Here is a 25654-nt window from a genome sequence, read left to right as displayed (position 1 = left end):
ATCCACCTCTGAAGACAAACCCAAGGGATTCTTCCCTTAGCTATAAGTAAAACTACAGCTGCTGAGTCACACTCAATCCACAAATGAGTAATACCCATATCTCTTGCAAATTCCAGTCCAGTAATAACAGCTATCATCTCGGCTTCAAAATTTGTGTGGACACCAAGAAAAGTTCTGAAAGACTGTAATATTTCTGAATTTTCATTCTGAAATACTCCACCCGCACCTGCTTTTCCTGGATTTCCCAAAGAGCAACCATCTGAGTTTAGCTTCACCCATCCCCTTTGGGGAGGACACCAAAAAATTTCCATTACCTCTCTTGGTTTGTATCGCACCCTAGAGATCCCCAATCTTTTGGCACACAGTAAGGAGCTAAATGAGAGAGGGGACCCTGTAGCAGCAGTCATCTGGAGGCTGATTTCACTTTTAATCATAGCAAAACAGTGTCTAGATGATTTGGAGACCCCCTCAAAAATTCTTGCATTCCTTTCCTGCCATATGACACTAGGAACCAGAGAGAAACCAGTAATCCACACCTTTTTAAAATGGAGATTCTTTGCTGTTTGTTTCCACCATGCAATAAAAGAAAGCATGTCCATATAAGGTTTCCATTGCACATCGAAGCCTTCACAGAAAGCTCTCCACAAACTACGAGCAAATTCACAGTTATAAAATAAGTGAGATATTGATTCTTCATCTTTACCACACAAGCTGCACCGGGAAGCCATTTGCACTCCACGATGAGACACATTTTCATCTGTTGGTAATCTATTTTGAACTAACCGCCAAGCAAAAACAGCTTGTCTTGGTTGGTTAGATGAGTTCCATATAAGAGAAAAACCAACTCACTTTCTGATATTTTTCTCTATTTTCTTCCCAGGCAGATTTAATAGAGAAGATACCTGAAGAGGTCAATCGCCAAAGACATAGGTCGTTCACACCTTGGATGTGAATACGTTTAGCTTTCTCCCAAATTTCAGCAAGTAAAACCGACTCCACATGAGGGAGGTCCCAGGCGTCTTGGCATATGAAATCAGAAACTTTTTCTTTTAAATCTGAGAAAAAAACAGGGTCCAAGTTTGTCTTCTCAGCGATAGATTGATTGTCAATCCATCTATCTAACCAAAAATCAATTTTTTTCCCATTTCCCAGAATCCATTGCTCGTTCTTCGCGACGAAACTCCAAACTCTTTTCAAACCCGGCCATATAGATGAAGACTTATATCCCCTTCGCAGCGACCCATCTTCCTTGATAAAACGTTCCCTGAAGAATCTGCTCAGAAGAGAATCCCCATGTTTGATTTGCCAAGCTAGTTTACATAAACAAACAAAATTCACTTCTCTCATCCTTCTAATTCCCAGACCCCCTTCCTTTTTAGGCTTGCACACCCCTTCCCATTTCATAACAATCTTCTTTGCCACTTCCATATCACCTGACCAAATAAAATTTCTCATCCATCGTTCCACCACCTTAATAGTTTCATCCGGCCACCAGTACACAGAGAAATTGTGTATGGGAATACCAGAAATAACTGACTTAACCAATTCAATTCTCCCAGCCATAGAAAGAATTTTGCCCTTCCACCCTGCCAACCGACCCTTTATCTTATCCAGAAGAGGAAGCAAATGACTATTCTTCACTCTGCCTTTAAAAATCTCCACCCCCAAATATTTTGTAGGGAGATCAGCCGCGGCAATGCCCAGAAAATCACTAATAAAATGATTTCTATGAGGGGCAATCTTCCCAAAAAATATTTTACTTTTTTCCAAGTTTATTTTCTGCCCTGAAAAAGACTGATACTTGGATAAAAACTCATGAAGATGCTTCACGTACCTAGCTGATCCATTCATAAAGATGAAAATATCATCTGCAAAAAGTAAATGGGAAGGAGTAATTGCTCCTCTGGGGCCTGGGAGAGCTTTCATCTTCCTTTCCAGAATCAAGTTCTTCAGCCCCCTACAAAGAACTTCCTCTGCCAGAATAAAAAGGATTGGGGAAATAGGGTCTCCTTGCCTGAGACCACGCTCCACACCAAAAAAACCCACTGGACCTCCATTTAGCAAAATTGAAATCCTTGTTGAGAGCAGCATCTGGTGAATTTTGTTGATCCAATTGGGAGAGAAACCAAATTTCTTCAAGGTTGCAAAGAGGAATTCCCAAGACAGAGAATCATAGGCTTTCTGCACATCTAGCTTTAGACCCATACCTCCACCTCGAACAGATGAGTGCATCAGGTTTGCCAACTCTGAAGCAAGGCTTATATTTTCTGAAATAATTTTACCCCTCTGGAAGGCACCTTGTTCTTCTGAGATTAATCTTGGGAGAAAGAGAGATAACCTGGAAGCAGCAATTTTGGATAAAACTTTGCAGAAAAAGTTTCCCATACATATGGGACGAAACTTATCCAAAGAAGAAGCACCATCAGCTTTAGGGATAAGGGTTAGGAAACAATTATTTACCCCCTTAGGAATTTTCCCTACTAAAAAGAAAGAGAAAACAGCCCTACAGAAATCATTTTCCACAATATCCCAACAACTTCTGAAAAACTGACCTGGAAAGCCGTCAGGACCCGGAGAACTGTCCGCATCGAGATCCCATATCGCCATCTTTATTTCTTCCCTTGAGGGAACAGCATCCAAGAAAGCATTGTCTTCATTAGAAATGAGAGTCGGAATCTGGTCCAGTAACTCATAGTGTGGTTCTACAGGATTTTCAGAGTGAAAATTCTTGTAAAAATCCACAATATAGTTGGCCAACGCTAATTGATCAGAAATCCAAGAACCATCTTCACGACGTAACATACTAATCTGATTTCTTGATCTTCTAATCTTCACTGAAAGATGGAAAAATTTTGTGTTCCGATCGCCTTCTTTCAACCAACGTAATTTAGCCTTCTCAGACCACAGTTTTTCTTGCATCTTACTAGCATTTAAAAGGGCTATTTTTGCATCCGCTTCTTCATTAAAGAGGGCATCCGACATTCCTGAAACCTCAATAGTATCCTGCACTCTTTTTAGCTCTGAAGTAGCTTTTTTCACTTCCTCATTTAGATTAGGAAATCTTTCTTTTGCCCAAGCTTTTAGCACCCCTTTAACCACCTTCAATTTCTGCGCCAAGATATAAATGGGGCAGCCACTCATCTGTTGAGACCAGGCTTGCTTCACCACCAACTGAAAGCTATCATCTTCCATCCAAAAATTATGAAATCGAAACGGAATGTTGCTAGGCTTTTGGATCATGTTTGAATGGATCAAGATGGGAGTGTGATCAGATGCAGTGCAGGTTATAACTCTCTGAGAAATATTTTTGAATTCATCAATCCATAACTCATTATGAAAGCTTCTATCCAGAACAGCCATGACATTACCCCTTCTACGATTATTTGACCAAGTATACTTTTTACCCTGTGAAGAGGTAGAAATAAGCATACAAGAATCCACCATTGCTTGGAACTCTGCTGCCGATCCAACATTAAAATTCCCCGGGCCTTTTTTCTCATTAGAGAACAACGTCGCATTAAAATCACCAACAATAAGCAAAGGGAGAGAAGCTGCTGAAACAGCTGCCAATTCCGACCACAAATCTCTACGCTCAATTTTAAAGCAACTAGCATGAATAAAGGACAAAAGCAGTTTTTTCCCTTGCCAGTCGACCTCAATAGAGAGCTGTTGAGCCGACATTGAGGCAATGGAAGGGTGATTCAGACCACGTTTCCAAATTATCCACAGGTTAGACAACCTTTCATGGTGGATATTATGGATAAACTCTGCCGAATATCCCAATTTATTAAAAAATAAAACAGGGAATTTACTCACCTGAACCATTGGTTCAGCCAAACACAGAATATCTGGATAATACTCTGAAATAAGAGATTGTAAAAATCTCTTACCAGCCTCCTTCTTCACACCACGAATATTCCAGAAAAGAACACGCATGATCAAACTGTTGAGTCCGCGATCCTGTCAGATATAGATGTCTGACCTCCTCCTTTTTTCTTCTTCCCCTTTTTTTCTCCCACTGTTTTGCCCTGCTCACCCAGCAAAACAGCTCTATCCACTGCCTGAGCGCCCATCACAGACATCTCCCTTCTACTAATTGTAGAGGTAGGGGCCGGACCACACCCAGAGGAAGAAATCCGACCACCCCTGCTCGTCAGGCCGCCCCGACTGGATCCCTGAATCAGTCCCGTTCTCTTTGTGCGCGATGACATTCTCACAGGACCCTGCGACACCCTCGCCAAAGAGACTTCCTGCTGAAAAGTATCCACCGTATCATAGACTGGGGAAGATCGGACCTGATACGGTCCATTCTCTTTTGAACCAGAATTCTGGTCTGAATCAGATTCTAATTCTGATTCAGAATCAGAATCAGACCCCTCCACATCATCACTAGAGTCCTTCTCTGACTCAACTCTCTCCTGCGCTAATCCCACATTTTCCAAAATTGGGAGATTTGTATTAGCCGGATTCAAATTAATTTGAATCACACCTTCTTCTATATTTGGAAGTTGAGAAGAGATTTTATTATGAGATTGTCCAGCAGAGCCGTTTCCCTCTTCAATAGGTAACTCCCCTTTATTTTTCAAAATCTGATTTTGGAGAGGCAGATTTGAAAATTTTCTTTCCAAAAAAGATCCAGAGATACCCAACGAGTCCCCCTTGTCCGAGTCAACTCCGTCTTCCTCGTATACCGCACCTGGTACCCTTACATTGTCACGAGCACTCTGCTTCTCATCCTCCATCTTTTTGAGTCGACAATTATTTACTTGATGACCCATCCGCTTACAGAAACCACACTTTGCACAAATATCTTCATATATTACTCGCTGACGAAAACCAAAAATCTTAGTAGTACCTGGTTCAAATCTCTCTACCTGAACCTCCTCAACCCGAGTAGCAGCTTCCGAGCAATCAACTTCAACCAGTACTCGGGCAAAATATCCCAAAATTCCTTGTCTAGTATGATTATCCAGGGTAACTGGACGTCCCACCGCCTTCGCAATGGAGAGAAGTGCATTATCATGCCAATATTCCAAGGGAAGGTCTGGGAAACGAACCCACACGAGTTTCGTGAAGGAATTTTTCTCATGGATGTTAAAATCCGGTCTCCAGTGTTGAAGCCGAATTAACTGTCCACGCACACGCAAAGGGGTTCTTCTCCAAATAACCGCCTTATCACCCTCACATCGAAATTGAAAAATGACATAACCTTTTCCCAGAGGGTGCATCACAACTCCTTGGCTCAATTTCCAGTTATCTCTTGCCTCTTGACGTAAATCATCCAAAGATAAAAGACGAAAATTTACACGGCCTATTAGAGCAAACCTGAAATTCTGTCTCTTTGCTTCATAATCATTCTGTGGTATGACAATCCTTGTAATATTTCCTGCTTGAATCGGCTCTGGGAGCGAATCAATTGCAGGCCATGAGGCGAGACCTACCGCCCTTGCATAAGAACGAGTAGGTGCATTCACCTCCGGCCCCTGAGGAGGTGGTCCTCGATCCAAAGCCTCACGATCACCATTATCCATATCATCACCTTCAGAGCGCCTCTCTTCCATCCAGCTTCCCACCCTTGGGGTTTTCTTTACAAGCCGAGGGAGGAGAGTAGCTCCCGGAATTGACCGGAAGGGCTGGACTGCAACAGAGGACCGGGCCGACAAGAGGAAGGAGGACGAAATCCAAGGGCCCGGTGGCGTCGAGGGAAGTGTCGACCTGCGGGAGAAACTTCGAACCAGGGGAAGAAATCGGTCGCCGTGAAAAAAAATCGGACGCCGTGAGAAACTCAGATCTACTCGGATCTGCTAGGATCAGCTCGGACCTGCTCGGATCTGATCAGATCTGCTCGGATCTGCTCGGACCTGCTCGTCGGACGCCTGAGAAACTTCGGACCTGCTCTGCTTCCCACTCCAGAGACCAATTGAAAAAAGTTCCTTTTCTGGCGACGAAATCGAGAGCTCAAAGAAAAATTGACCGTCTACCTTCGCACAGCGCTGCTTCAGTTGCAGAGTCAGAAAATCAGAGACGACGGAGAAGCGAGAACGGAAAAAGGTTTTGGGGGTGTCCGAGTTTCGGCGACCGACTTCGTCTGTTGATCCTCCTGAACTCTATTCTCTCTCTCTCTCTCTGCAAGTGGAATACCACCAAAAATGGATCTCTCTCTCTCTCTCTCTCTCTCTCTCTCTCTGCCAAAGAAAAGAATCAATGTTAAGCATTAGAATAAATAAAAATTGACTATTATATCATAATAAAGTGTATCCTCTTTTTTATGTTTTCTCTTTTATTTTTAGTTAAGTTTTTTTCTATTCAATGAGTTTGGGTTTTCCCTACTGATGGCTATGCCGAAGGTGGGGATCCCCTTTCTTTTTGTGTTCTATATTTGTCTGAGTATATCAGATGTTAATGTTGTATCTCTTCTTCTATTTTTTTTTTCTTAATATTTTCTTTCTAATATTCTTTCCAAAAAAAAGAAAAAAAGAAAATAGTTACATGTTTGTATTTTCATGTCTGGTTTAGGCCAAAATAGCTTCCCCTCTCTCCCCAACTTAATTGTATCCTCTTCTTTTATTACTAGTCTTGTGCACGCACAAAGCACATGAGTACTTTAAATTAATTTGCAAAGTGAAACTAGACATAATGAGCAATAGAAAGAGAGACAACTTTAATCAGTTATAGTTTACATGGTGGTAATATATGGAATCAAGTATCAAAATATTGATGTAAAGAGAAGGGAAAAGACGAAAAAAATAGTAAAAATAGAAATCTGCCATTTTAACCTTTTAGCATCGCTGTTCATTCATATGCAATGTGATCACTCAAATGAAAATAGTCAATCTATTTAGAGATGCTACTCTGATTATTAAACAATCAAGTAACATTCAATCCAATCTTTCCAACAAGTAGCTAACCTATCATTTCCCACCCAAATGATTGAGTTGGGTCCTGGTCAAATATTCAAAGATTACCTTCTTTTTTCATTTTTCTTTTTTTCTTTTATACTATATATAGCACATGTTACCTACACCAAGAAGAAGTAAACTTTGGTGTTTTTGAGAGAGAGAGAAAGAGAGAGCTTAAAAGTAGAGCATTCTCAACATATGCATGCTTCGATTAACAAGTATAATAAAACATAACAAAATAAATTCATTTGCTCATACTGAAGCAGCTCTCATGTCATTTAACTATTCCAGCTTGTGAGCTAACCATATTTACGATAGTGCAACTATAAATCCATATGCCATTTAGATCAAAGAATTGACATATACTATGTGCCATGGGGTGGGTATGTAATTCTAAAATTCAATCAGTTCCATTGTTTTTTCATTTATCAAAATTTTAAGTTTTTATGTTTGCCTCGAATTCTTAATCTATTTTGAAGATTGAGTCGCTCCGACATATATATTCTGAGATCTGTGATGGTAGCAGAGTGGGATAGATTTGCACTAAAATTCCATTTGTGTAAATAGGAACATGATATTTTTGCACAAATTTCAAGATCTATTTTTTAGATTGTATTTGTAAAAATAAATAAATATTGAGTTTATATATTTTTATTTTTTAGGTTTTCTCATTTTATGTATAGGATATTTAATGCATTTTAGGGTTTTTGTGAGTAGAAGAGTATTTTTTTAACTTTCACACTTATTAATATCCAATTTTTTATTCTTGATCTGTGTGATGTTGACATTAGAAAATTAGAAGCATACTAATTGTGTAAATATATACTCATAACTTTATTTTAGTGTGTGGGACTTTTAACTCATATATTTTCATTAATTTTTTTCCTTATTTAATTTTTTAAGCCTATATGTTCTTTTTATAGAATGCGCTTATTTGTCACTAAGAAGGAAATAAAGAGAATTTGTAATAAGACATTTGTATCTTTATGAGATGATGTGTCAATCATTTAAAGGAGCTATAAATGTAAATTTGCAATTTTCATCTCTCTTCAATGTCACCATCTACTTCAAGCTTCGTCAACCTCCTCAAGCAGCAATGAGCCTCCTCTTATAAAACAACCATTCGGGAGCACACTTGCACCCCGTCACCACCCCTCACAATGCTACCTCTTAACTCCAAATCCAACTTCATTAAGTTGATTCTACCAAATGTTGGAAAGATAAAAGGACAAATCTAAAAAGATAAGGTCTAATAAAATTTAACTTCCCGTTGTAGATATGCCATAAATTATCAAATGTAAATATGTCCGTCGTGTTTTTATTTTTCTATAAAAAGTTCTTAAACAGAAAATTTTCTTGTTTGTGCATTTATTCTGCCATATGGAATAGTGAAATGCAAAATCCAGCAATTGAATATATAGACAATGGTCTAGATTCTAGCGAGTTAAATTTTTATGTCAAAGACAATCATTAACCTTCTTACATAATGACATTAACTTCCCATAATTTTCCATCCACCCCCAAGTAATCTATAAACCTTCCTGGGGATCCACATTGTATTTTACCATGCGGTCAACTCTATTTAGGCTAAAACTTTTTACGTAAGTAGGGGTTTTTAGGGTCTATCTATCCACAAAATGTAATCCATGTAAATCAGATAATTTTTCTTGTCCACTAAACCAAAACCAAAACCAAAACCTCTCTCTCTCTCTCTCTCTCTCTCTCCTTTGAAATTTCAACATGTAGTGAGTGATGCACCATTATGGATCAGCTCAGAAGTTTTGACATTCCAATTGCAATTTGCAATAATTTAATCTATTCAAATTCTAGAGATGCTTAATTATCTATTTGTGGCTGTACAAGGTTTAAGCATTATGATATATTAATGCCTTGAGCAATTCCAGCCCTAAATCCTACAGAGACCTTGGAAGAAAGACCTAGTCTGGAGTTCTACAGTATCGGTATCAGATCGGTTGAAATATCCGCATTATATCAATATTGACTGAAAACAGCCGATCTGAATTAGGTATTGATGTCGGAACAGGGGCAAAATCATAATAAAAATGAAAAATCTGTTTTTTATTCAGGCCGATACAAAATTGATATCATATTTGTATCTGCAGAGACCAAAACCGATCCGATACCCGATAACTAAATCCAGTTATAAAGTGGGCCCCCCCGTCAGATCAAACAGAAGAACGTGCAGACTTGGTATGAGGGCTGCACGAACACAAACAATGATTACAGCAATAATTAATTAATTAATTACTAACCGTTCTCTTTTAGAGAGAGAAAATCCTTTATGCTTTCTCTTTCCACATTTTCGCTTGCGCTCTTGTGGAATTCGAACAAATTTAAAAAAAAAAAGAAAAGAAAAATTACAGATGAGAAATGCTAATGACAGATCTTTCAGAACTTACATCTGTTCTTCCCTTTCCTCTATTTTCTCTTTTTCTTTCCCCACATTTGATACGTTTCTTTAAGGTATATACTCTACATTAATTCTAGGAAAATAATTCCATTTTCTTCTTCGCAATCTAATTTTTTTGTTTATATTTTTTTGGCTTTTAATTCTTGTATTAATTATGTGCATTCTCTGTTTCTCTTTCTTGTTTCTTATTATTCTACTGCCTCTTGATGCAGATAAGATGCTTGTGAAAATGCATACTTTCACATTCTAGGGGCATTTGATGATTGGGCCCGAAGTTCTTGAGGTTGTAATGACTCCTGTGCGAGAAAATTCGGTTACCCACGCCCACAATTCTTCAGGTACTTTTGGGTTTTTTCTCTTCCATGTCTTCCTCTTGCATCATCTTGAATCTCTTTTTTTTTTTGAATATGTTTGTATCCTTCAGAGGCGATTCATAACTAATGGCAGAAGATATTTTCAAATAGAAAGGTTATAGCTGAGGATAAATGGATTTAGGGTACTGATGAACCTTGATTTCCCAAGAAAATTATATGAAAGGAACAGAGGAAGTGGTGAAACTTGGTGCAAAACCAAGGTATTAGGAAATGAATAAACAAATAAGTGACAAATGGTTAAAGGGGGCTGGGGTGTGTTGATCATAAATTTTGTTGTCCATTGTAGACTAGTTCTTGTGCATCATTTTCTGAAGCACATTCCTCATTGATTTTGCATGTTTTGGGAGTTCTTCAATTGGGATCCTTGCTGATGGGTGAGCTCTTGGTTAACTTAGGTCCAAACATTTTAGAAGAGTGAGTGAGCTATTGCTGGGAGTATAGCATGCACAATGGCTTAAGAAGATGTTTTTCTGTGCTGACATTATTTTATTTTGTCATTTCTTCTCTTAGATTTGTCTACTAAATTTAGGTTTTTACCTTTCTCTGAATCTGTGTTTCCATCACATGGACCATTACTAGAGATACTAAAGGGATTTTAAAATTGAAGGTTAAGGGCTTACATTGTTTAGATGAATGAGAGGGTTCTTCATTGATACTTAAAATGTTTTGATTGGTTGATATTGGCTTTCTCCACCCTTGTGTTTCGGCATTGAACCTTGATCAAATTTAACCAAATGATGGGAACTCTAAATGAAACAGAAGAGAGTGAAATGGTTCAATTGATTGGGTAATGGTTATAACGTTATTCCCAGAAATCGTCACTACATTTAGCATTTTCAAAGTGATAGACTGGAGTGTTCCAAGTTCGATGATTTGGCATGGAGTGAGTGAACTTGAGTTTTCTGAGGACAGAAAAGACCAGGAAACAAAAGAGACCAGTATAGCAATGAAAAAATGAGAGAATGATTTAAAAGTAAAGAGTGAGACTTAAAAGAAAAAAACACAGTTTAGGAGTTTATCATTTGATGTAGCATGAGATAGAAGGTGGTTTGTGGATATTTACATGCTCTCTCTCTCTCTCTCTCTCTCCAATCCCCATCCCCTCCCACCCCCACTCCCCTCCAAAAAAAGAAAAGAGGAAATCTCAGGTTTATCTTGATTTTTGTGGTAAGAGTATACAGTTGTATGCTTCACTGCCATCCTTCATCACTTGTGATTTCTTTAGAAGTACGGCATATAAGGAATTAAAACATTTGGCAAGGATATAATGAAATACAGTTCTTGGACCTGAAGAAACTTGTTTAATTGTCATTATACCATCACTCTGTGTGAAGTTCCTGTATTTGCTAGAACAAAAGGGTGCCGTTTAATTGCTTGAGAATCAGATGAATTTAGTACCATGTAGAGCAAGTAGATTTTACATCTTAAAAGAGTGCCCAAACCTGCTTAGGTATAAGACATCCTTTTATTTGTGTTTTGCTTCCACCTTATTTATTATGGAAGTTGAGCTGGTCAGGTTAAATTATTTTGAATTTTGTGCTTATGGTTCCACATAATGTGTGCATGATACACTGTATTCTATTTTCCCTTGTTAATTAGAAATCATAAATCAACTTATCATTATTTCTGATTTCTACCCAAAGTATTTATCTGTGCAAGGTCATTCATTTGATATGGTCTTCTTGTAGATGTTGTCCATTAGCCACTTTAGTACTGCAATATTCATTTTTCCAGCCTCTGAATTTCTCCAGGTTGCTCCAAACTAATGACCAATGAAGCATCCGACTGACACATTGCTTCTATCAAATCAACTCATTAGATGTATAAGTCATAATTGCTTTACTCCATTTTACGGTTCATCAAGTCAAGAATTTTGGATAAAAAAATTAGAATGTCTTATCCTTGTTTCTTCCATCATCTGTTGGGGTCATCATTCATCCAATCATCTTGTTCCTTCTCTCTCTAGTTTCCCAACGTTTCAAACTTGCTTTAACTTCCGACCTTTTACTCCAGTTCAATTTTGTATATCTTGGACATTGTGTCCATTTCTTGGGTTATCAAACATGACCTTCTGTTCAAAAGAACGGTATCCTTCGATCATCAAACTCATCAAATAGATTTTTCTGTGGCAGCAAGGTTGAAGCCTACTGACAGCTCTTTCATCTTAATTTCTAGTAGAGGAACAATGAAGGAATCTTCTTTGCTTCACCTATTCCCTTCCAAATAATTTATTGTAAAAAAAATCCAGACATTTTATTTTTCTTTACTTATTCTCAACTGTCCTAGCAATCTTCTACCTTCCTGTAATATATGCTAATGACTCCTCTAAGAATGAGAATAATTAGATGATAGCTATGAATTGCTAACTGAAGGAATAGATCTTTCATTACCTGTCTATTGATTCTTCATATCAGGCTCAAAAATTATTGTTTTCGAATTGATATTTCATTACTTGTCTACTAATTCTTCACATCAGGCTCATAAATATATGTGTAAGTGTACTGCTCTTTTCTCATTCATTTCCATAAAAGATTTGTCTTCCTTGGAATTAATTCATTCCTTAGCCAGTTATAGTTGTGAAAGCTTATTTCCATTTATTTCCTTGTAGCGCTACTTAGTACTTAATTGAATTAATCAATTAGCACTACTCAGTACTTGAATTAATCAAATAGCAACCCTTTTTTTTTTTGGTGTGTGTGTCTGTGTGTTCAGTTTTAAAAGTTTTGGTGGATAGGAAGAAGATGTCATTTTCCCTTGACCTCCGAGTGCTTCATTGTGCCTCATTTAACTTTTAAGTGGGAATATCCTGGTGAACTTTTTTTAAACTGATTTAGTTTTGATTGTAGGGTCAGGTTCTTCTCTAAGGGATCTCCTGTACTCGGACCCTTTTACAAGTTGGACTTCTGAAGATAGTGAAAATTTTTATTCAGGTAACTCGCATAGCTGTCTTAAATTGCTTTTTAAGTTATATTGCATTATAACTGTCTCTAGTACACACAGGAATTTGATTTTTTGAGCAATTATATTTTTCCTTGGCTCCTTTGGTTTTTTATGTAAAATTCCCAGAAAAAAATAAACCAGAGAAATATTTTACTTTCCCTACTATATTTTGCAGTCATTGGGTATGAAATAGTAATCCAACTGTAAAACTTTACACCCATAATTGTTTACTTCCAAGGATAACTGTAATATTAGAAATTTTATGTTCTTAATTTTTTCTTCCACCCATTTTAACTCCAAACACACATAGCCTCAACTGAAGCTATAAAAGCAATAACAATGGGAATTTCTCATTGACGAAGAAAGAGAACTAAATTTACCTTATTAATATTGTTCATTTAAGTTTCTTCTTCAATATGTAAACCTAAACAACATGCAAGCTGTTAGGAACAATCAGGTTGGACTAGTTAATATTGAGAAAGAATGTCAGTACTTCAAAATTACTAATCTAAGGAAGAAGAAAATAAAATAATAGAAATTGATCCCGCTTTTAAATGCTTCGGCAGCTGTTCTTTCCAGGTTAATCTTGGAGATGTAGTAGGCTTTCTTTAGGTATTGTAACAACCTACACAGTTTGAAATTGGTCGAAAGCTAAGAACACAAATTCATTGTTTTCAGTGACTATGACTCTGTATCACATGCCCAGCATGCGAATTCCTAACCTTCAACTCAGGCATTAAAAAATCTTTCACATGGGTGTACACCTGCTCCTGCTTCAGACTATAGATAGTAGACTTTTAAAATATCCACAGACGGGTTTGTTTTTTTATTTTTTTATTTTCTTTAAGTGCATTGGCACAAGCTGCCTGATCTATCTTATTATAGAACAAATGGCATGTGGACTGGCTCTTTTGCACTACTGATAGATTGCTTGCTGCACCTATTGGATGAATGTTAGGAAATTTGTACCACATCACCACCTAATGGTCTGGAAATTAATTGGACGTAATTTCTCTCTAGAAAATGACCATCAACTTATACCTTCAATGTATTTTTTTCTCTTTTAGACTGCCAGATGCAGTATATACTGAGTGGTATGGGAAATCGTACGCACCCCTTAACAACTTTAATGGGCACATAGTTGTGGATCCAGAGACCCCAGTGAATAAATAGTTTGTAGTTCCATGATTACTCTTGCTGGCACCAATTATACATCAATTATAGGGTTTTTCTAGGCTTATACTTTTCCTCATCCATGCAAATGTAAATGCTTTAATTCATTGTCCATAGTGACTTGTTGGAAAGGTTCTTTCTTCTGAAATATAAATTACTCTCCTTTCAAAGAGAAAATAGAAAAATCATAATAATATATAGAAAATGTCAGCACACATTATGTCCATTTTAATATGCACCCTCTTTTTAACATCATGTACGATTGTTAAATGGGTGCATTGTCTCTTATGTCTAGACAATAATTCAATATCCTAAATCAAATTATCTCCAGGTTACAGTAGACTAATTCTAAGTTATTGCTTGAGAATGTGTTGGCTGTGTTGGGCTTTACCTCAGAGTGGCCTGATTTTAAATATCACATAATTAATTTACATCATCATTATCATTTGCTTCAATTATGACATTTTTTTGTTATTAACCAGGTCCACTAGAAAGACTGGAATCTCTGATGAATCAATCAGGGAATATGTTTTGTGCAGATTGTGGCTCCCCAGATCCCAAATGGGTGTATGTATCCTACTTTGCATACTTAAACAGTTATCTGTTCCATCTATTTATAATTGTCAAATAATTGTAGAAGTAAAGTTGAGGAAGATCAAGCAGGGTTCTAGGAATCGGGAATGAATTGGCCAAAATTGGTCGATACAGATCCATGGCGGATATGAATTCTGGTTGATCCAGAACAGGTTTTCTAGTGGTTTTTGGCCTATTCATCCCAATTCTGATCTGAATCAGCACTGGAATTAGTCATCCGGTGCCGATTCCAATCTCTTGAACCCAGGGATCAAGTACAGTTGCTTATTTAATTTTATGATCTTTTACATTATTTGTTTATTTATATATATTTCCACTCCCTGGCAATGGAATAGTATTGATGAATCTATTTTGTAAGAACAGGATGTTTGTTTAGAGTAACCACAAAATCATGTCTAAGAAATTGCCTGGATTCTTCTGTTGCCTTGCCTCACTTTTGTATATCTAGAATTATAGGAGAGGAATGTAGAAATCAAGAGGCAGCCCCATCCATGGCCTGATTTATGAAATAAGGTCAACTATTCATAATTTACATCCTTGAATTTCTACATAAAATTTTCACCAACAAATAATGTGGCACTGAGTTGCCATTTCCTCCAATGTTAAGGATCTTGGATGTTCTGGCCAAGTCTTGGAATCCAATCTTTCATCACCCTTCTTCTTCTAATCCTCCAACCACACTTTCTCCAAAGAAATATGAAACATCTCTTAAATTTATGAACATTTTTAGAATCTTCCTGTTTTCAATTCCTAGGTCTAAACTTTAACATCAGTCTTCAACCCTAACGAAAAGCATGATGATGAAATCATCCATCGGGTAACCAAAAGAGAATGACCAATCCATATAAGAATGTCTTAGAATCCGAGCTTACTGAAGCAGATATATGATGGTATTTAGTATAGGAATTCTATAGGATTTGTTCCACAGGCCTAAACCATTTCATAATGCGCCTAAGCATGTGAGGTTCTCTGGGATTTCCGACAATTAACTAAGACCTTACATATTTTACTAATAATATTGTTTTCCTAGGGTTCCCAAAATTAAGACTATGTAATTCATTTCCACCAGAGTTAGAGGAGGTTGGGGATAAGAGGAAGCTTAAAAGAAAATTCTATGTATGATGAGGAATGTTGGGCAGTCAAGAAGCGTAATATAGATAAGTTCAGTGTGGCAGAGATGAGGATGTTGAGATGGATGTGCAGCGAAACTCTGAGAGATAGAGTGAAGAATGACCAAGCTAGAGCTGATTTAGGAGTTGCCCCAATTCAGGGTAAGCTCAGAGAATTTTAGTTAAGATGGTTTGGACATGTCCCAAGGAGCCCTTTGGATGCTCCATTACAGAAGAGTGACCAGATTCAGATGGATGGAGCTAAAAGGCCTAGGGGCAGGCTGAAAATGACCACTGTTGAGTTTAAGGAGAGACATGCAAAAGATAGGTCTTTGACCCTATTATGGCATCTAACATAGCTGCTTGGAGGGCAAAGGTCCGAGTTGCCGACCCCATTTAGTTGGGATAAGGCTGAGCTGTGTTGTTGTTGTTGTTGTCGGGGATAAGAGGAGGTGACTGCTGACCTTACATTAGTAACAGTAATGGAAGCATGAAAGTTTTTGGTCTATTGGTTAACCAGATAGCCACGTGATGGGTCTAGGACAGAGGACTAATTGTATTTGTAGAACTGGCCATAGCAAAAGAGCTAATGTAATTTGAATGGAGGTTGGAGCCAAGCACACTCTAGCCCCACAAGGTGGGCAGGATGGTTGGACATTTAATTTAAAGAAATCAAAGTTTCTCTCATTTCATGTTATGCTTATGTCAACATAATCCTGGCAAGGAAGCTAGAGTTTGTGACATTTTACTACCAACAGCTTCCTTCTTTTACTCTTCTACTTCTTTCTTCCCGACATATTCTAGTGTTGCTTTGTGTGTTTCTTCTTCTCATGATGCATTTGGTGATGCATCACATTCTTGAACTCCCAACACGTGGTATCCTCTCAAGGTTTCACCATACTAAAGGCTCACCATGCACCTCTGTGAAAAGTTCAGGAAGAATTCTCCAATGCTTTCTTGTCAACCACGTAAAAGGGAAACTCAATTCTGTTTTATAAAATGCATCAGAATTTAACTAATCTAGCACCAACATGATTCCAAGTGTTAGGAAGTAACAACACAGTAGAACAGAGATTTGCAAAAAAACACAGAAGACAAAACCCTAATCCTCATATCTCCTTACAAGATCAACCCCGTATATAACATTTTGACATGTTACATTATAGAGAAACCCTATAATCAACAGTAGTTCCGGGATTAAATTGAGATTAGGCTTCACCAATAACACAAGAAAATGATCTTTTCTGTAAGTATTATGCAATGAAGAATACTATGGTCATAAAAAATAAAAGCTTCATGTTTTATCCCAGCAGAATAACTGGTTGTGTACATAAAACAACCCTTGGTGCTATGAATTTATCGTTCCAACTATATCAGCTTTATCCTGATCATCTGCTATATGTGGAACTCACTGTAGTTCAACAGTCAACATCTAATAAATTATATTTCTAGCTTTGCAAATGTATCACTCATTGTAATATTGGATATGCCTTTTGTCCATCTCAGAATATCAGCCTGATTTCCACGATGAGTAAAACAGTTTATATCGGTTTGATAAAGGATGCTCCTTTCTGTCTAAATTATCTCAACTCTCTCTCTCTCGCTCTCTCTCTCTCTCTTAAACCTCTCTGTTTCCTAGAAAATTTTATTTATTCTTCCATTAATTTAAATATATGCAAAACCTTGTTGTTACCAAGGTTGGTGAAAAAGAAATTGTAACCTTATTTCTTTGCCGTTTTAGTATATAACCCACTTTTTTTTTTTTTTCAATGAGGTTAAATCTAGTCATTTCATGTTTACTCAAAAAATTTATAAGATAATGACAACTTAAATAATGATATAACGATAATTCATTTTCAAATTATTTTAAAAACTTTTTCCCCTTACTTGTGCTAAGCAATGTATGGAGTACTGATACACATGCATAATTAGCCACAGGATGTGTCCCAATACAAAAGGGGGTATTTAATTGTATTAGATTCTGAAATTTGACATAGTTAATCTACCATGTCCTCTAAGTCCAATGGTGGAATTGACATATCATCTTTCCACATGGCAGAATAGATACCTTGTGATATTTGGTAAAATAACAAACCTTTGTGAAAATAATAATTTTCCTTATTATTATTATTATTATTAGTAATATTTTTTTACCTATTAATATTATTGATATTATTATTTTTCTAAGGGAGGGTTGGGGGGACAATGGGTGGTATAGGGACAGGGCTACTGAGCGAAGGAATCATTTCCCAAATTCCCAACCCTAGAGAGCAGAAAATTTTGGTTATATTTTTTGTACTTTGTATGTCTGTTCAAATCCTTATACAACCAAGGAAGTCCCAAAACTTACTTGGTTTCCATTTGAAAATAATTCAACCAATATTTATGTTTGTCCAAACATTACATTGTTTAGTAGATTCACTTAGTAAGTTTGACAATGATTGAGCATCTAAATAATTCATTCCTTTTGTTATCTAATTATGCATGCAATATGATCAGGGATTGTCTGTAAAGATAACCATTTGTACTTTGTTATGAAAGACTCCAAATTTTATAATCAGAATATTATTTTCATGTATTCATTATTAAATTGCTTCACTTGCTGCTACCTTGCTTCACCTATACTAATACATTTTCTAATGAAACCAAGCTGTGGATATCAGGTCAATAAGCCTTGGAGTATTCATATGTATCAAATGTTCTGGTGTTCATAGAAGCCTTGGAGTGCACATATCAAAGGTATAACTGAAATTTTCATGCATTAAGAAGAGTAGAAATGAAAGCAAGTGCATAGCATAGCATATATGAGCTATTTGGTGTTTTTTAAGATATGAGACCTTGTGTGTGTGTGTGTGTATGTGTGTGAGAGAGAGAGAGAGAGAAAGAAAGCATACTCTCTCTTTTCTTTTCTTTTTTTGGATTTTCCAGAATATTATGCCTTCATAATGGAGAAAGGACTATTCATAGCCAAAAAGTTGTTTAACTTCTTTCCATTAGGAGCGCAAGTTTGGCCCTGACGGCCCAAACCCGCGCTTGGCCCGCCCTGATCCCTAACAAGTACCGACCCAAAAATTTTGGCCCTGAGGGCCGGCCCGACCCTGAAATTTCTGACCCTGAGTCAGGGTCAGGGCGGGTAAGGGTTGATGTCTTTGGTCGACCCAGCCCTGATTTTTTTACCTTGAATTTAAGCCTTGGTTTTGGCCCTACCCAGCCCTAGTTTTTGCACCTGATGTTGACTTTGGATTTTTGTTTTCTTGGGATGTTCTCCTCTTTGTTAAACATGACAAGGATTTTGAGATCTTTGGATTGTTTGCCTTATTAGGATGATTTCTTTGTTTATCATGACAACTAATTGATTTTTTTTGGATTTTTTGTTTTCTTATAATAGTTGAAGTTATTTATATTGTTTGAATGTTTGCTTTAGGATGTTCACAAGTAATTTGTCACTTTGTGTTTTTTTATCTCCTCTTTATTATGAATATTTTTTTATTTTATAGTTATTTCATATTTTGCAGGGTCAGGGTCAAGTTAGGGCCAATCAGAGTCATCCCGGCCCGACCCTGAAAAATCAGAGCCAATTAAGGCGGGTAAGGGTGGGGCTGAACCCTGAAGGGTTGGGTCTGGGTTGGAGTAGTAAGGGTCAGGGCGGGTTTGAGCTCAGTTAAAGGGACTCAGGGTTGGGCTAGGGTCTTAAGAAGCCCAGCCCAACCCAGCCTTGTTGCACCCCTACTTTCCATCATGCTTGAAATAACTGGATATTCAATAGAAAAAAACACATTCCTAATAATCCAGTTAATCCATGGCCCGTTAAATATGTTTAGGAATTTGATAACACATTTGCTTGCGAACTCCTATGGAAATTGTTAGGATGATTATCCTAGCCAAAACTTGCTTTCACTTCTCTCCTTTTTGAAATAACTGAATATTCACCCCCTAGAAAAACACATTTCCCAATAATAATCCAGTTAATCTATTATCCTTTTTTTTTTTATGGTTAATAAATGTATTAAAAGAGAAAAGGGTAGGGAGATTACAACCCCGAAGGGAACATATAAACCCTCAAAAGGGTAATCAAAGCCCACATCGGCTAACAAAGAGGCATGAATGAAGCCCATACAACTCAGATCCAAAGCCCACATGGGCTAAAAGACAAGAGTCAATAAGCCCACACAACTCAGAACTTCACAGTCCACAGGGGCAAATAAATGGCCAAGAAACCCATTATAACGAAGAAGGGCAACCCGGTCAATTCAAACTATGGTTCCACCAAACCCTAAACAATTTTTCTTCACACTTTCACTTCTAGCCGCCAAGACGAGAATCGGATCACCGCCAGCAAGAACCCAGCCATGGCGGACAGGCACGGGCCTTGCGGAGGGCAACGAAGAAGCGACTGTCAGACGAGCATAGCTGGCAGCCTTGCAGCTGCTGGCCATGCTGCTGGCTGCCAAGCGGGGCTAGCGGTCGAGCGACCGTCGGCCCAGAAGCGTCGGCGGTGAAAATGATTCGATCTGGGAGGGGCATGGAAACTCGGCGAGACCAACAAGGCCTGAGCAGCCACTCCTGGTCTCCCCCGATCTGAGCAGCGGCTTATCTGGAGGCAACAGAACACACCCGAACAGCAGCGCCTCACACACCAGATCAGAGCAGCGTCTAAGTCAGCGTCTCACACCTGAAACAGAGCAGGGGCCAGATCTTAGCAGCATCTAGGGCGATGGCTCTAAGCCGCACCAGAAACCCGAACAGAAAAATATCTCACACTAGATCAGAGCAGCATCTAAGTCAGAGTCTCTCACACCTGAAACAGAGCAGTGGCCAGATCTGAGAAGCAGCTTGGGTGGCGGCTCTAAGTCGCACCAGACATAGAGCAATGGCTTAGGTCTCACCAGATCAGAAACATGATGGTAGGAGGAGATCAGCAGGGGGTACGCGACCTCCCGATTGTGTGGGACGGTGGAGGAAGGAGAGGAGATAGGGTGAGAGGAAGAGGGTGAAGAAGAAAAGAAAGATGGAAGGTGAGAGGGAAAGGACAAGTGAAGGAGAAGGGAGGGTGAGAGCAAGGGGGGGGGGGGGGGGAGCAGCCTGCCTAAACTCCTTGCTTAGGGTTTGGGTTAGAGAGAAGGTTCTGCCTCCCTATCGCTAAATAGTTTATTATTTCAGCTTATGAATCCATTATCTGTTGAATATGCGTAAGATATTGATCAGACATTTGAAATGCGAACTCCCATGGACATTGTTAGGATGATCATCCCTCTTGCACAAAGATTTTCTAGTAACACTCTTCCTACACATGAAGCCTAAAGGGCTAAATTTCCATACTACTTTTAAAGAATGATGACATCATTCAGTGTGGATTCCACATCCTTGTGGTGCCCTGATGGGTCAGTGGTGCAGATTGTTGGCTTGCAGGTTCTAGTTTCCACATGAATTAGTGTCCTCATTTATATTTGATATATAAAAAGAAGGAAAAATATTTCCATCACGCCTGCCACTTTTTAGCCACATGGACTGATAATTTAGTTGGCAACCACCTGTAAAATTGGTGTCCAATATCAACCGTATGGCTCACAATATATGGCTTTCCCCCTTAATTTTTCAAAAGTTAATGATGTGTTCGCTTCCTAGATTTTTCTAACTTAAACATCTGTAAACACATGGAGATGTTAGATTGTTCCAAAACTTTAATCTTGGATAGATGATAATATGTACATTTCCACCAAATTTGCTTTGCAACCTAGCTGCCTTGTGGCAGTAACTAAGAGTGTGCAGGAATGGGTTCCAGGTACAGGCATGCTGGAATTTAAATAGAATTTTATTCACATACTAAAAATTGCATATGGTGGCAGTTTTCTCTCATCCAGTTTAAGCATATGGAAACATTTATGCAAAACTAACTTTTTATTGAAAAAAAAGTCATATTTAGGAAAGGGAAGAGAATTAACCTATAAGTGATTCCAATCCAACTTGTTATGCTGCAAATTTATGACATTAGGTCACATAATAAGAGCTTCGTGAGTGCGGTGGCAAGGAGTTTCTGGGGCATTGTGTGGTCAACATACCATCAAGCCTAAAGGCAGTTGCTGTAAGATGGTCAGAATTGATGCATCACCCTTATATGTGGCAGAACTAGGTGTGCTCATACACACCTAGATTATTGGATATGAAACAATAATGTGTCATTAAATGAATTGTTCATACAGATAAGTTAATGCATTGGCATTTATTCCTCAGGTGCTGTCTGTGAAGCTAGATGAATGGACATATGGAAAGGTTGACGCTTTGGCTGAAATGGGCGGAAACACTGCAGCAAACAAGAAATACGAAGCTATGTTATCAGATAACTTCAAAAAGCCAACACTAGATTCTACGATAGAGGAACGTACTGATTTCATTAGGTAAGCTGAGTATCATAATTGCCTAATTGGATGCAAAAAACAGTTCATTAGAGAAAATTTGGAAGCAGAAAAGCCACATTATTCTGAATCAGAGAACTATTTCTTGAATATTCAGGAGAAAATATGAGCTGCAACAATTTTCCAGCTTCAATGAACATCTAGATACTTATTGTAGCATACAAAATATGAGCTACAGAGATTTTTGCCCCGATCCATCTAGTCTGAGTTGCCCTTTTCCGCCTGTTCCGAATTTATCATCGTCTCAGAACAATTCTTCATGCAATAACTTAAGTACATCCATAGACAAGAAAATTGATGAGAAACATCCCACTGGACATCGTATTCATCGACTTGGGCATGCATTCCGCAACAGTCGGAGAAGAAAGGAAACTGAGCTTAAAGCTGCAAAGAAAGTAAACTTAACAGTATGTCTTCATGTTATCATCTATTATATTTAAAAACCATGCTTCAATCTACTCTGTTTCCACAGGGTCTTGCTTCATTATTTAGATTTTCAGTTTTCCTTGATATAATAATCTCATTACTATGAATCAACTGTTTATAGGCGGGTATGGTTGAATTCGTAGGGTTGATAGAGGTCAACGTCATCAGGGGCACCAACCTAGCCATTCGAGACGTTATGTCGAGTGATCCTTATGTCATCCTCACACTGGGACAGCAAGTAAGTCACTTTTTCTCGTGAACTGTGTCAGTATTATTATCAATCCTGCACTAGAAAAATTAGAAATGGGTAACAAATGAAGACTTCTTCTGAACTTTGTTGCAGTCAATGAAGACGCGTGTAATAAAGAACAACCTGAACCCAGTCTGGAATGAAAGGCTAATGTTATCAATTCCTGAACCTGTCCCACCTCTAAAGTTGGTAAGTTTGTATTTCTTCCTGAAAAACTGCAATTTGGTGTCAAATGAACACAAAACTACCAAGAAACATACAGTGAACCACTGTTCCCAAATAAAGAAGTTTGAAAATAAGAATGGGCCTTTACCATTATCAGTGACTCTTTTAAATTTCTTTGAGTGACTCTAAAATTTTGTTAGTTCACTTTCCGTATGAGGTTGAAAATGTAACAAGTGCTCAACAGTTCATTCATCCAATTACCAGGGACTTTAATGACGTCATGAAATTGTCCAGCTTGGCAAAAAATGATCATGTAACTACGAATATTGATCAAGTTTCTAACACAAAGTGATGCAGATTCTTCACCAAACTAGGCTTGTTTTACTAGAAATAAGTCTAGGGTTGGGTTGTATATGTGTTGGGCCTTCATTCCATGTGGTTTGGAGTGTAATGGTCCACTTTTATGGGTCTAAACTAAGGGCTTTAAGGTTACATACGGGAATACTAGTTTGTTTCCTTTTTCATTAGTTTCCTTTTTAGTTGGGTTTGATTTAAGTTATATTTGCTTTCTTAGGAGTCAAATTATTAGTTGAGTCAAGTCATTAGTAGTTAGTTTCTAACTTCTGTTTTTAGTAAGTATTGTATTAGGAGACTAAATTAAGGTTTCCTTTTAAGGAACCTTCTATTTTGTAATTCCCTCCCCCATCATTATAAATAAAGAAGAAATTAATGGCTACTGTTGTTGTCTTCTCCATGAAGAGTTGTCTTGTGTTTGAAAAAGGCTGATGGAATTGGTGTTTGATGTGTGAAGCCTGAGACGTCCTCTTCCTTAGCTTATCTTCTTCTTCTCTCAACTACAGCTACTGATCTTCTCAAGTTCTTTCAGGTATTGAATTCATTTTTCCTCTCAGTTCTACCCAAAAAATTGCATATTCTGTTAGCAACTTTCAGAACCTACCCAGACCTAACCAGCCATCAGTTTTGGATGAAATTTGGATCAAAGTCAGGCCCTACCTAGAGGGGAACTCGACCCAAAAGGGGAGCCTTTTCTGTCCAGTGGTTCAAGAGATATTAGAAATCTCCCAGTTTTTGTCTTCTAGTGGTTTCCTCACCTACTACCTGAAATCGAAAGAACTGTTTTGGTCTATTCTGGTTTCTATGATCTACCATGGTTTTGTTCATGTTGAGTGGACTGTTTGAGACTTTTGTCAATCCCTGTTAGGCCTTACTCAAATTTGAGTCTCTTAAGGGCTGAAAGCCCTTATTTTCGACTACTGATCTGATCTGAAAATACCTAACCACTAACATCGATAGCCTGCTGGTTTATCCAATCTGGTCCTTCTATTCTGATCTGTTGTGCTGTTGTTGGGCTATTCTTGGTTGTTCTTCTGATTTAAAAAATCCTGCAGTTGAAGGTTTGGTAGTTTATCTATCCTAGTCTACATTACAAAGTGTAACTCCTCCATGAAAAATGGTACCAACAAGGATTAAAGTATCGGTATCGGTCGCTGTATCGGTCGGCCAAAATTAAGACACGTATCGGAGGGTATCGTATCGTATCGGAGATACACTAAGATATGCTAAAGATACGCACATAAATGGATAGGAAACATTTTTTTAAGCACTTTTGCATAAAGAATTTGTTAAAAAAAGCTATTGATAACATGTATTATGCATAAACACTAAATTAAGGGTATCGTACTAAGAATTCAAGGTCTGTAGTTGTCCCATAAATGTAAAATCCTTGTTCCCAAACTTGATTTCCACTTTAGTTAGAGAGAAATATGGCTGACAGCAACTTTGGAACAAAAACCCTTCAAAAAATCGTTTTTTTCTGAAAAATTACCCATATTGGCCATTATATGACCGTAACACCGATACGTATCGATACTCACCGATACGTACCGATATATATATCAATACTCACCGATATGTGCTGATATATATATCAATATGTACCAATCGATACATACCGATACTCATCGATACGTACCAATACATACCGAAACGTATATTTTACCTCAATTTTATATTTTTCATAGAGTCGTATCGAGGCATGTCGTATCGTATCGATGTGTATTAGTGGTGTATTAATGCATATCGGTATGTATTGTAGGATATATATCGATACGAAATGATTTAAAAAATTCAATGTATCGTATCGGTGTGTATCGTATCGACCGACTAAATTTAAGATATGTATCGGAGGGTATCGTATTGGTATCGGAGATACTTAAAACCATGGGTACCAAGGTCAATGAACCTGTGATTTTGTGGCATAAAAGGTCTAATCATGGTTCAAGCATATAGAGTGAGTGACTGAGGATGGGGGGGGGAGGTGAATATTACTCAAACGTGATTCCATATTTACATTGTATATAACAACTAGAATTCTAAATTACTATTACTATAATATATACATATATAACAACAATATTTTCTTTCTATATTGAATGTATAGAAAAAGATTGATTGAATAGATGAAACAATAAAGACAAAGGATTATCCTGTCAGATGGGTTTCCCCCATTCACTAGGACTCCACAAACAACGCAACAAAGAAGGCCAAGTATGCCTATTGAGATCTTCCCTATTGCTTCCTTATTTCTTCCACCTCCAAGTTTTTTTCTGGTGATATCTACAAATCCAGTAATTGCTGAGAGTGCTGATGAACAAAAGAAACAAATTTGCAGTGAAAGATAGCATGGGTACTTTATGCCCTATTGATGCAGAATTTCAGCAAGAAGAGAAAAGGGACCTGTTATTTTGGGTTTGTTTCAATTTATTGGGTCAAGTTAGGCTTAATTTTGAATGCCCAATCACTTATATGGGCCATGGCCTTAGCATTTTTGAGTTCTCTATTGTAATGGGCCGATTTATG

At 37.8% G+C, this 25654-nt stretch overlaps 2 protein-coding genes across 2 annotated transcripts in view; one reads left to right on the top strand and one right to left on the bottom strand.

Annotated features, from left to right (window-relative positions):
* Nucleotides 1-3938: 3938 nt before the first annotated feature.
* Nucleotides 3939-5561, bottom strand: LOC122071592. The gene is made up of 2 exons (XM_042635981.1): nucleotides 4692-5561; nucleotides 3939-4589 (listed from the first exon to the last, which is right to left on the bottom strand). Exons 1-2 carry the CDS (start codon nucleotides 5559-5561, stop codon nucleotides 3939-3941), a joined length of 1521 nt encoding a protein of 506 aa, XP_042491915.1.
* Nucleotides 5562-9192: 3631 nt separating this feature from the next.
* The window catches only part of LOC122071593 (probable ADP-ribosylation factor GTPase-activating protein AGD11), a 20846-nt gene continuing 4384 nt past the window's right edge, over nucleotides 9193-25654 (top strand). Inside the window, exons 1-9 of the mRNA XM_042635982.1 lie at nucleotides 9193-9383; nucleotides 9543-9668; nucleotides 12551-12634; nucleotides 14300-14384; nucleotides 18184-18259; nucleotides 21752-21915; nucleotides 22031-22340; nucleotides 22481-22597; nucleotides 22703-22798. Of these exons, the coding sequence (XP_042491916.1) occupies nucleotides 9590-9668; nucleotides 12551-12634; nucleotides 14300-14384; nucleotides 18184-18259; nucleotides 21752-21915; nucleotides 22031-22340; nucleotides 22481-22597; nucleotides 22703-22798 (1011 nt within the window). The 5' untranslated portion in view covers nucleotides 9193-9383; nucleotides 9543-9589. The remainder of the gene's footprint in view (nucleotides 9384-9542; nucleotides 9669-12550; nucleotides 12635-14299; nucleotides 14385-18183; nucleotides 18260-21751; nucleotides 21916-22030; nucleotides 22341-22480; nucleotides 22598-22702; nucleotides 22799-25654) is intronic.

This window comes from Macadamia integrifolia, unplaced genomic scaffold (assembly GCF_013358625.1).
Source record: "Macadamia integrifolia cultivar HAES 741 unplaced genomic scaffold, SCU_Mint_v3 scaffold_274A, whole genome shotgun sequence".
Taxonomy (NCBI): Eukaryota; Viridiplantae; Streptophyta; class Magnoliopsida; order Proteales; family Proteaceae; genus Macadamia; species Macadamia integrifolia.
This window is presented reverse-complemented; position numbering and strand designations above follow the sequence as displayed.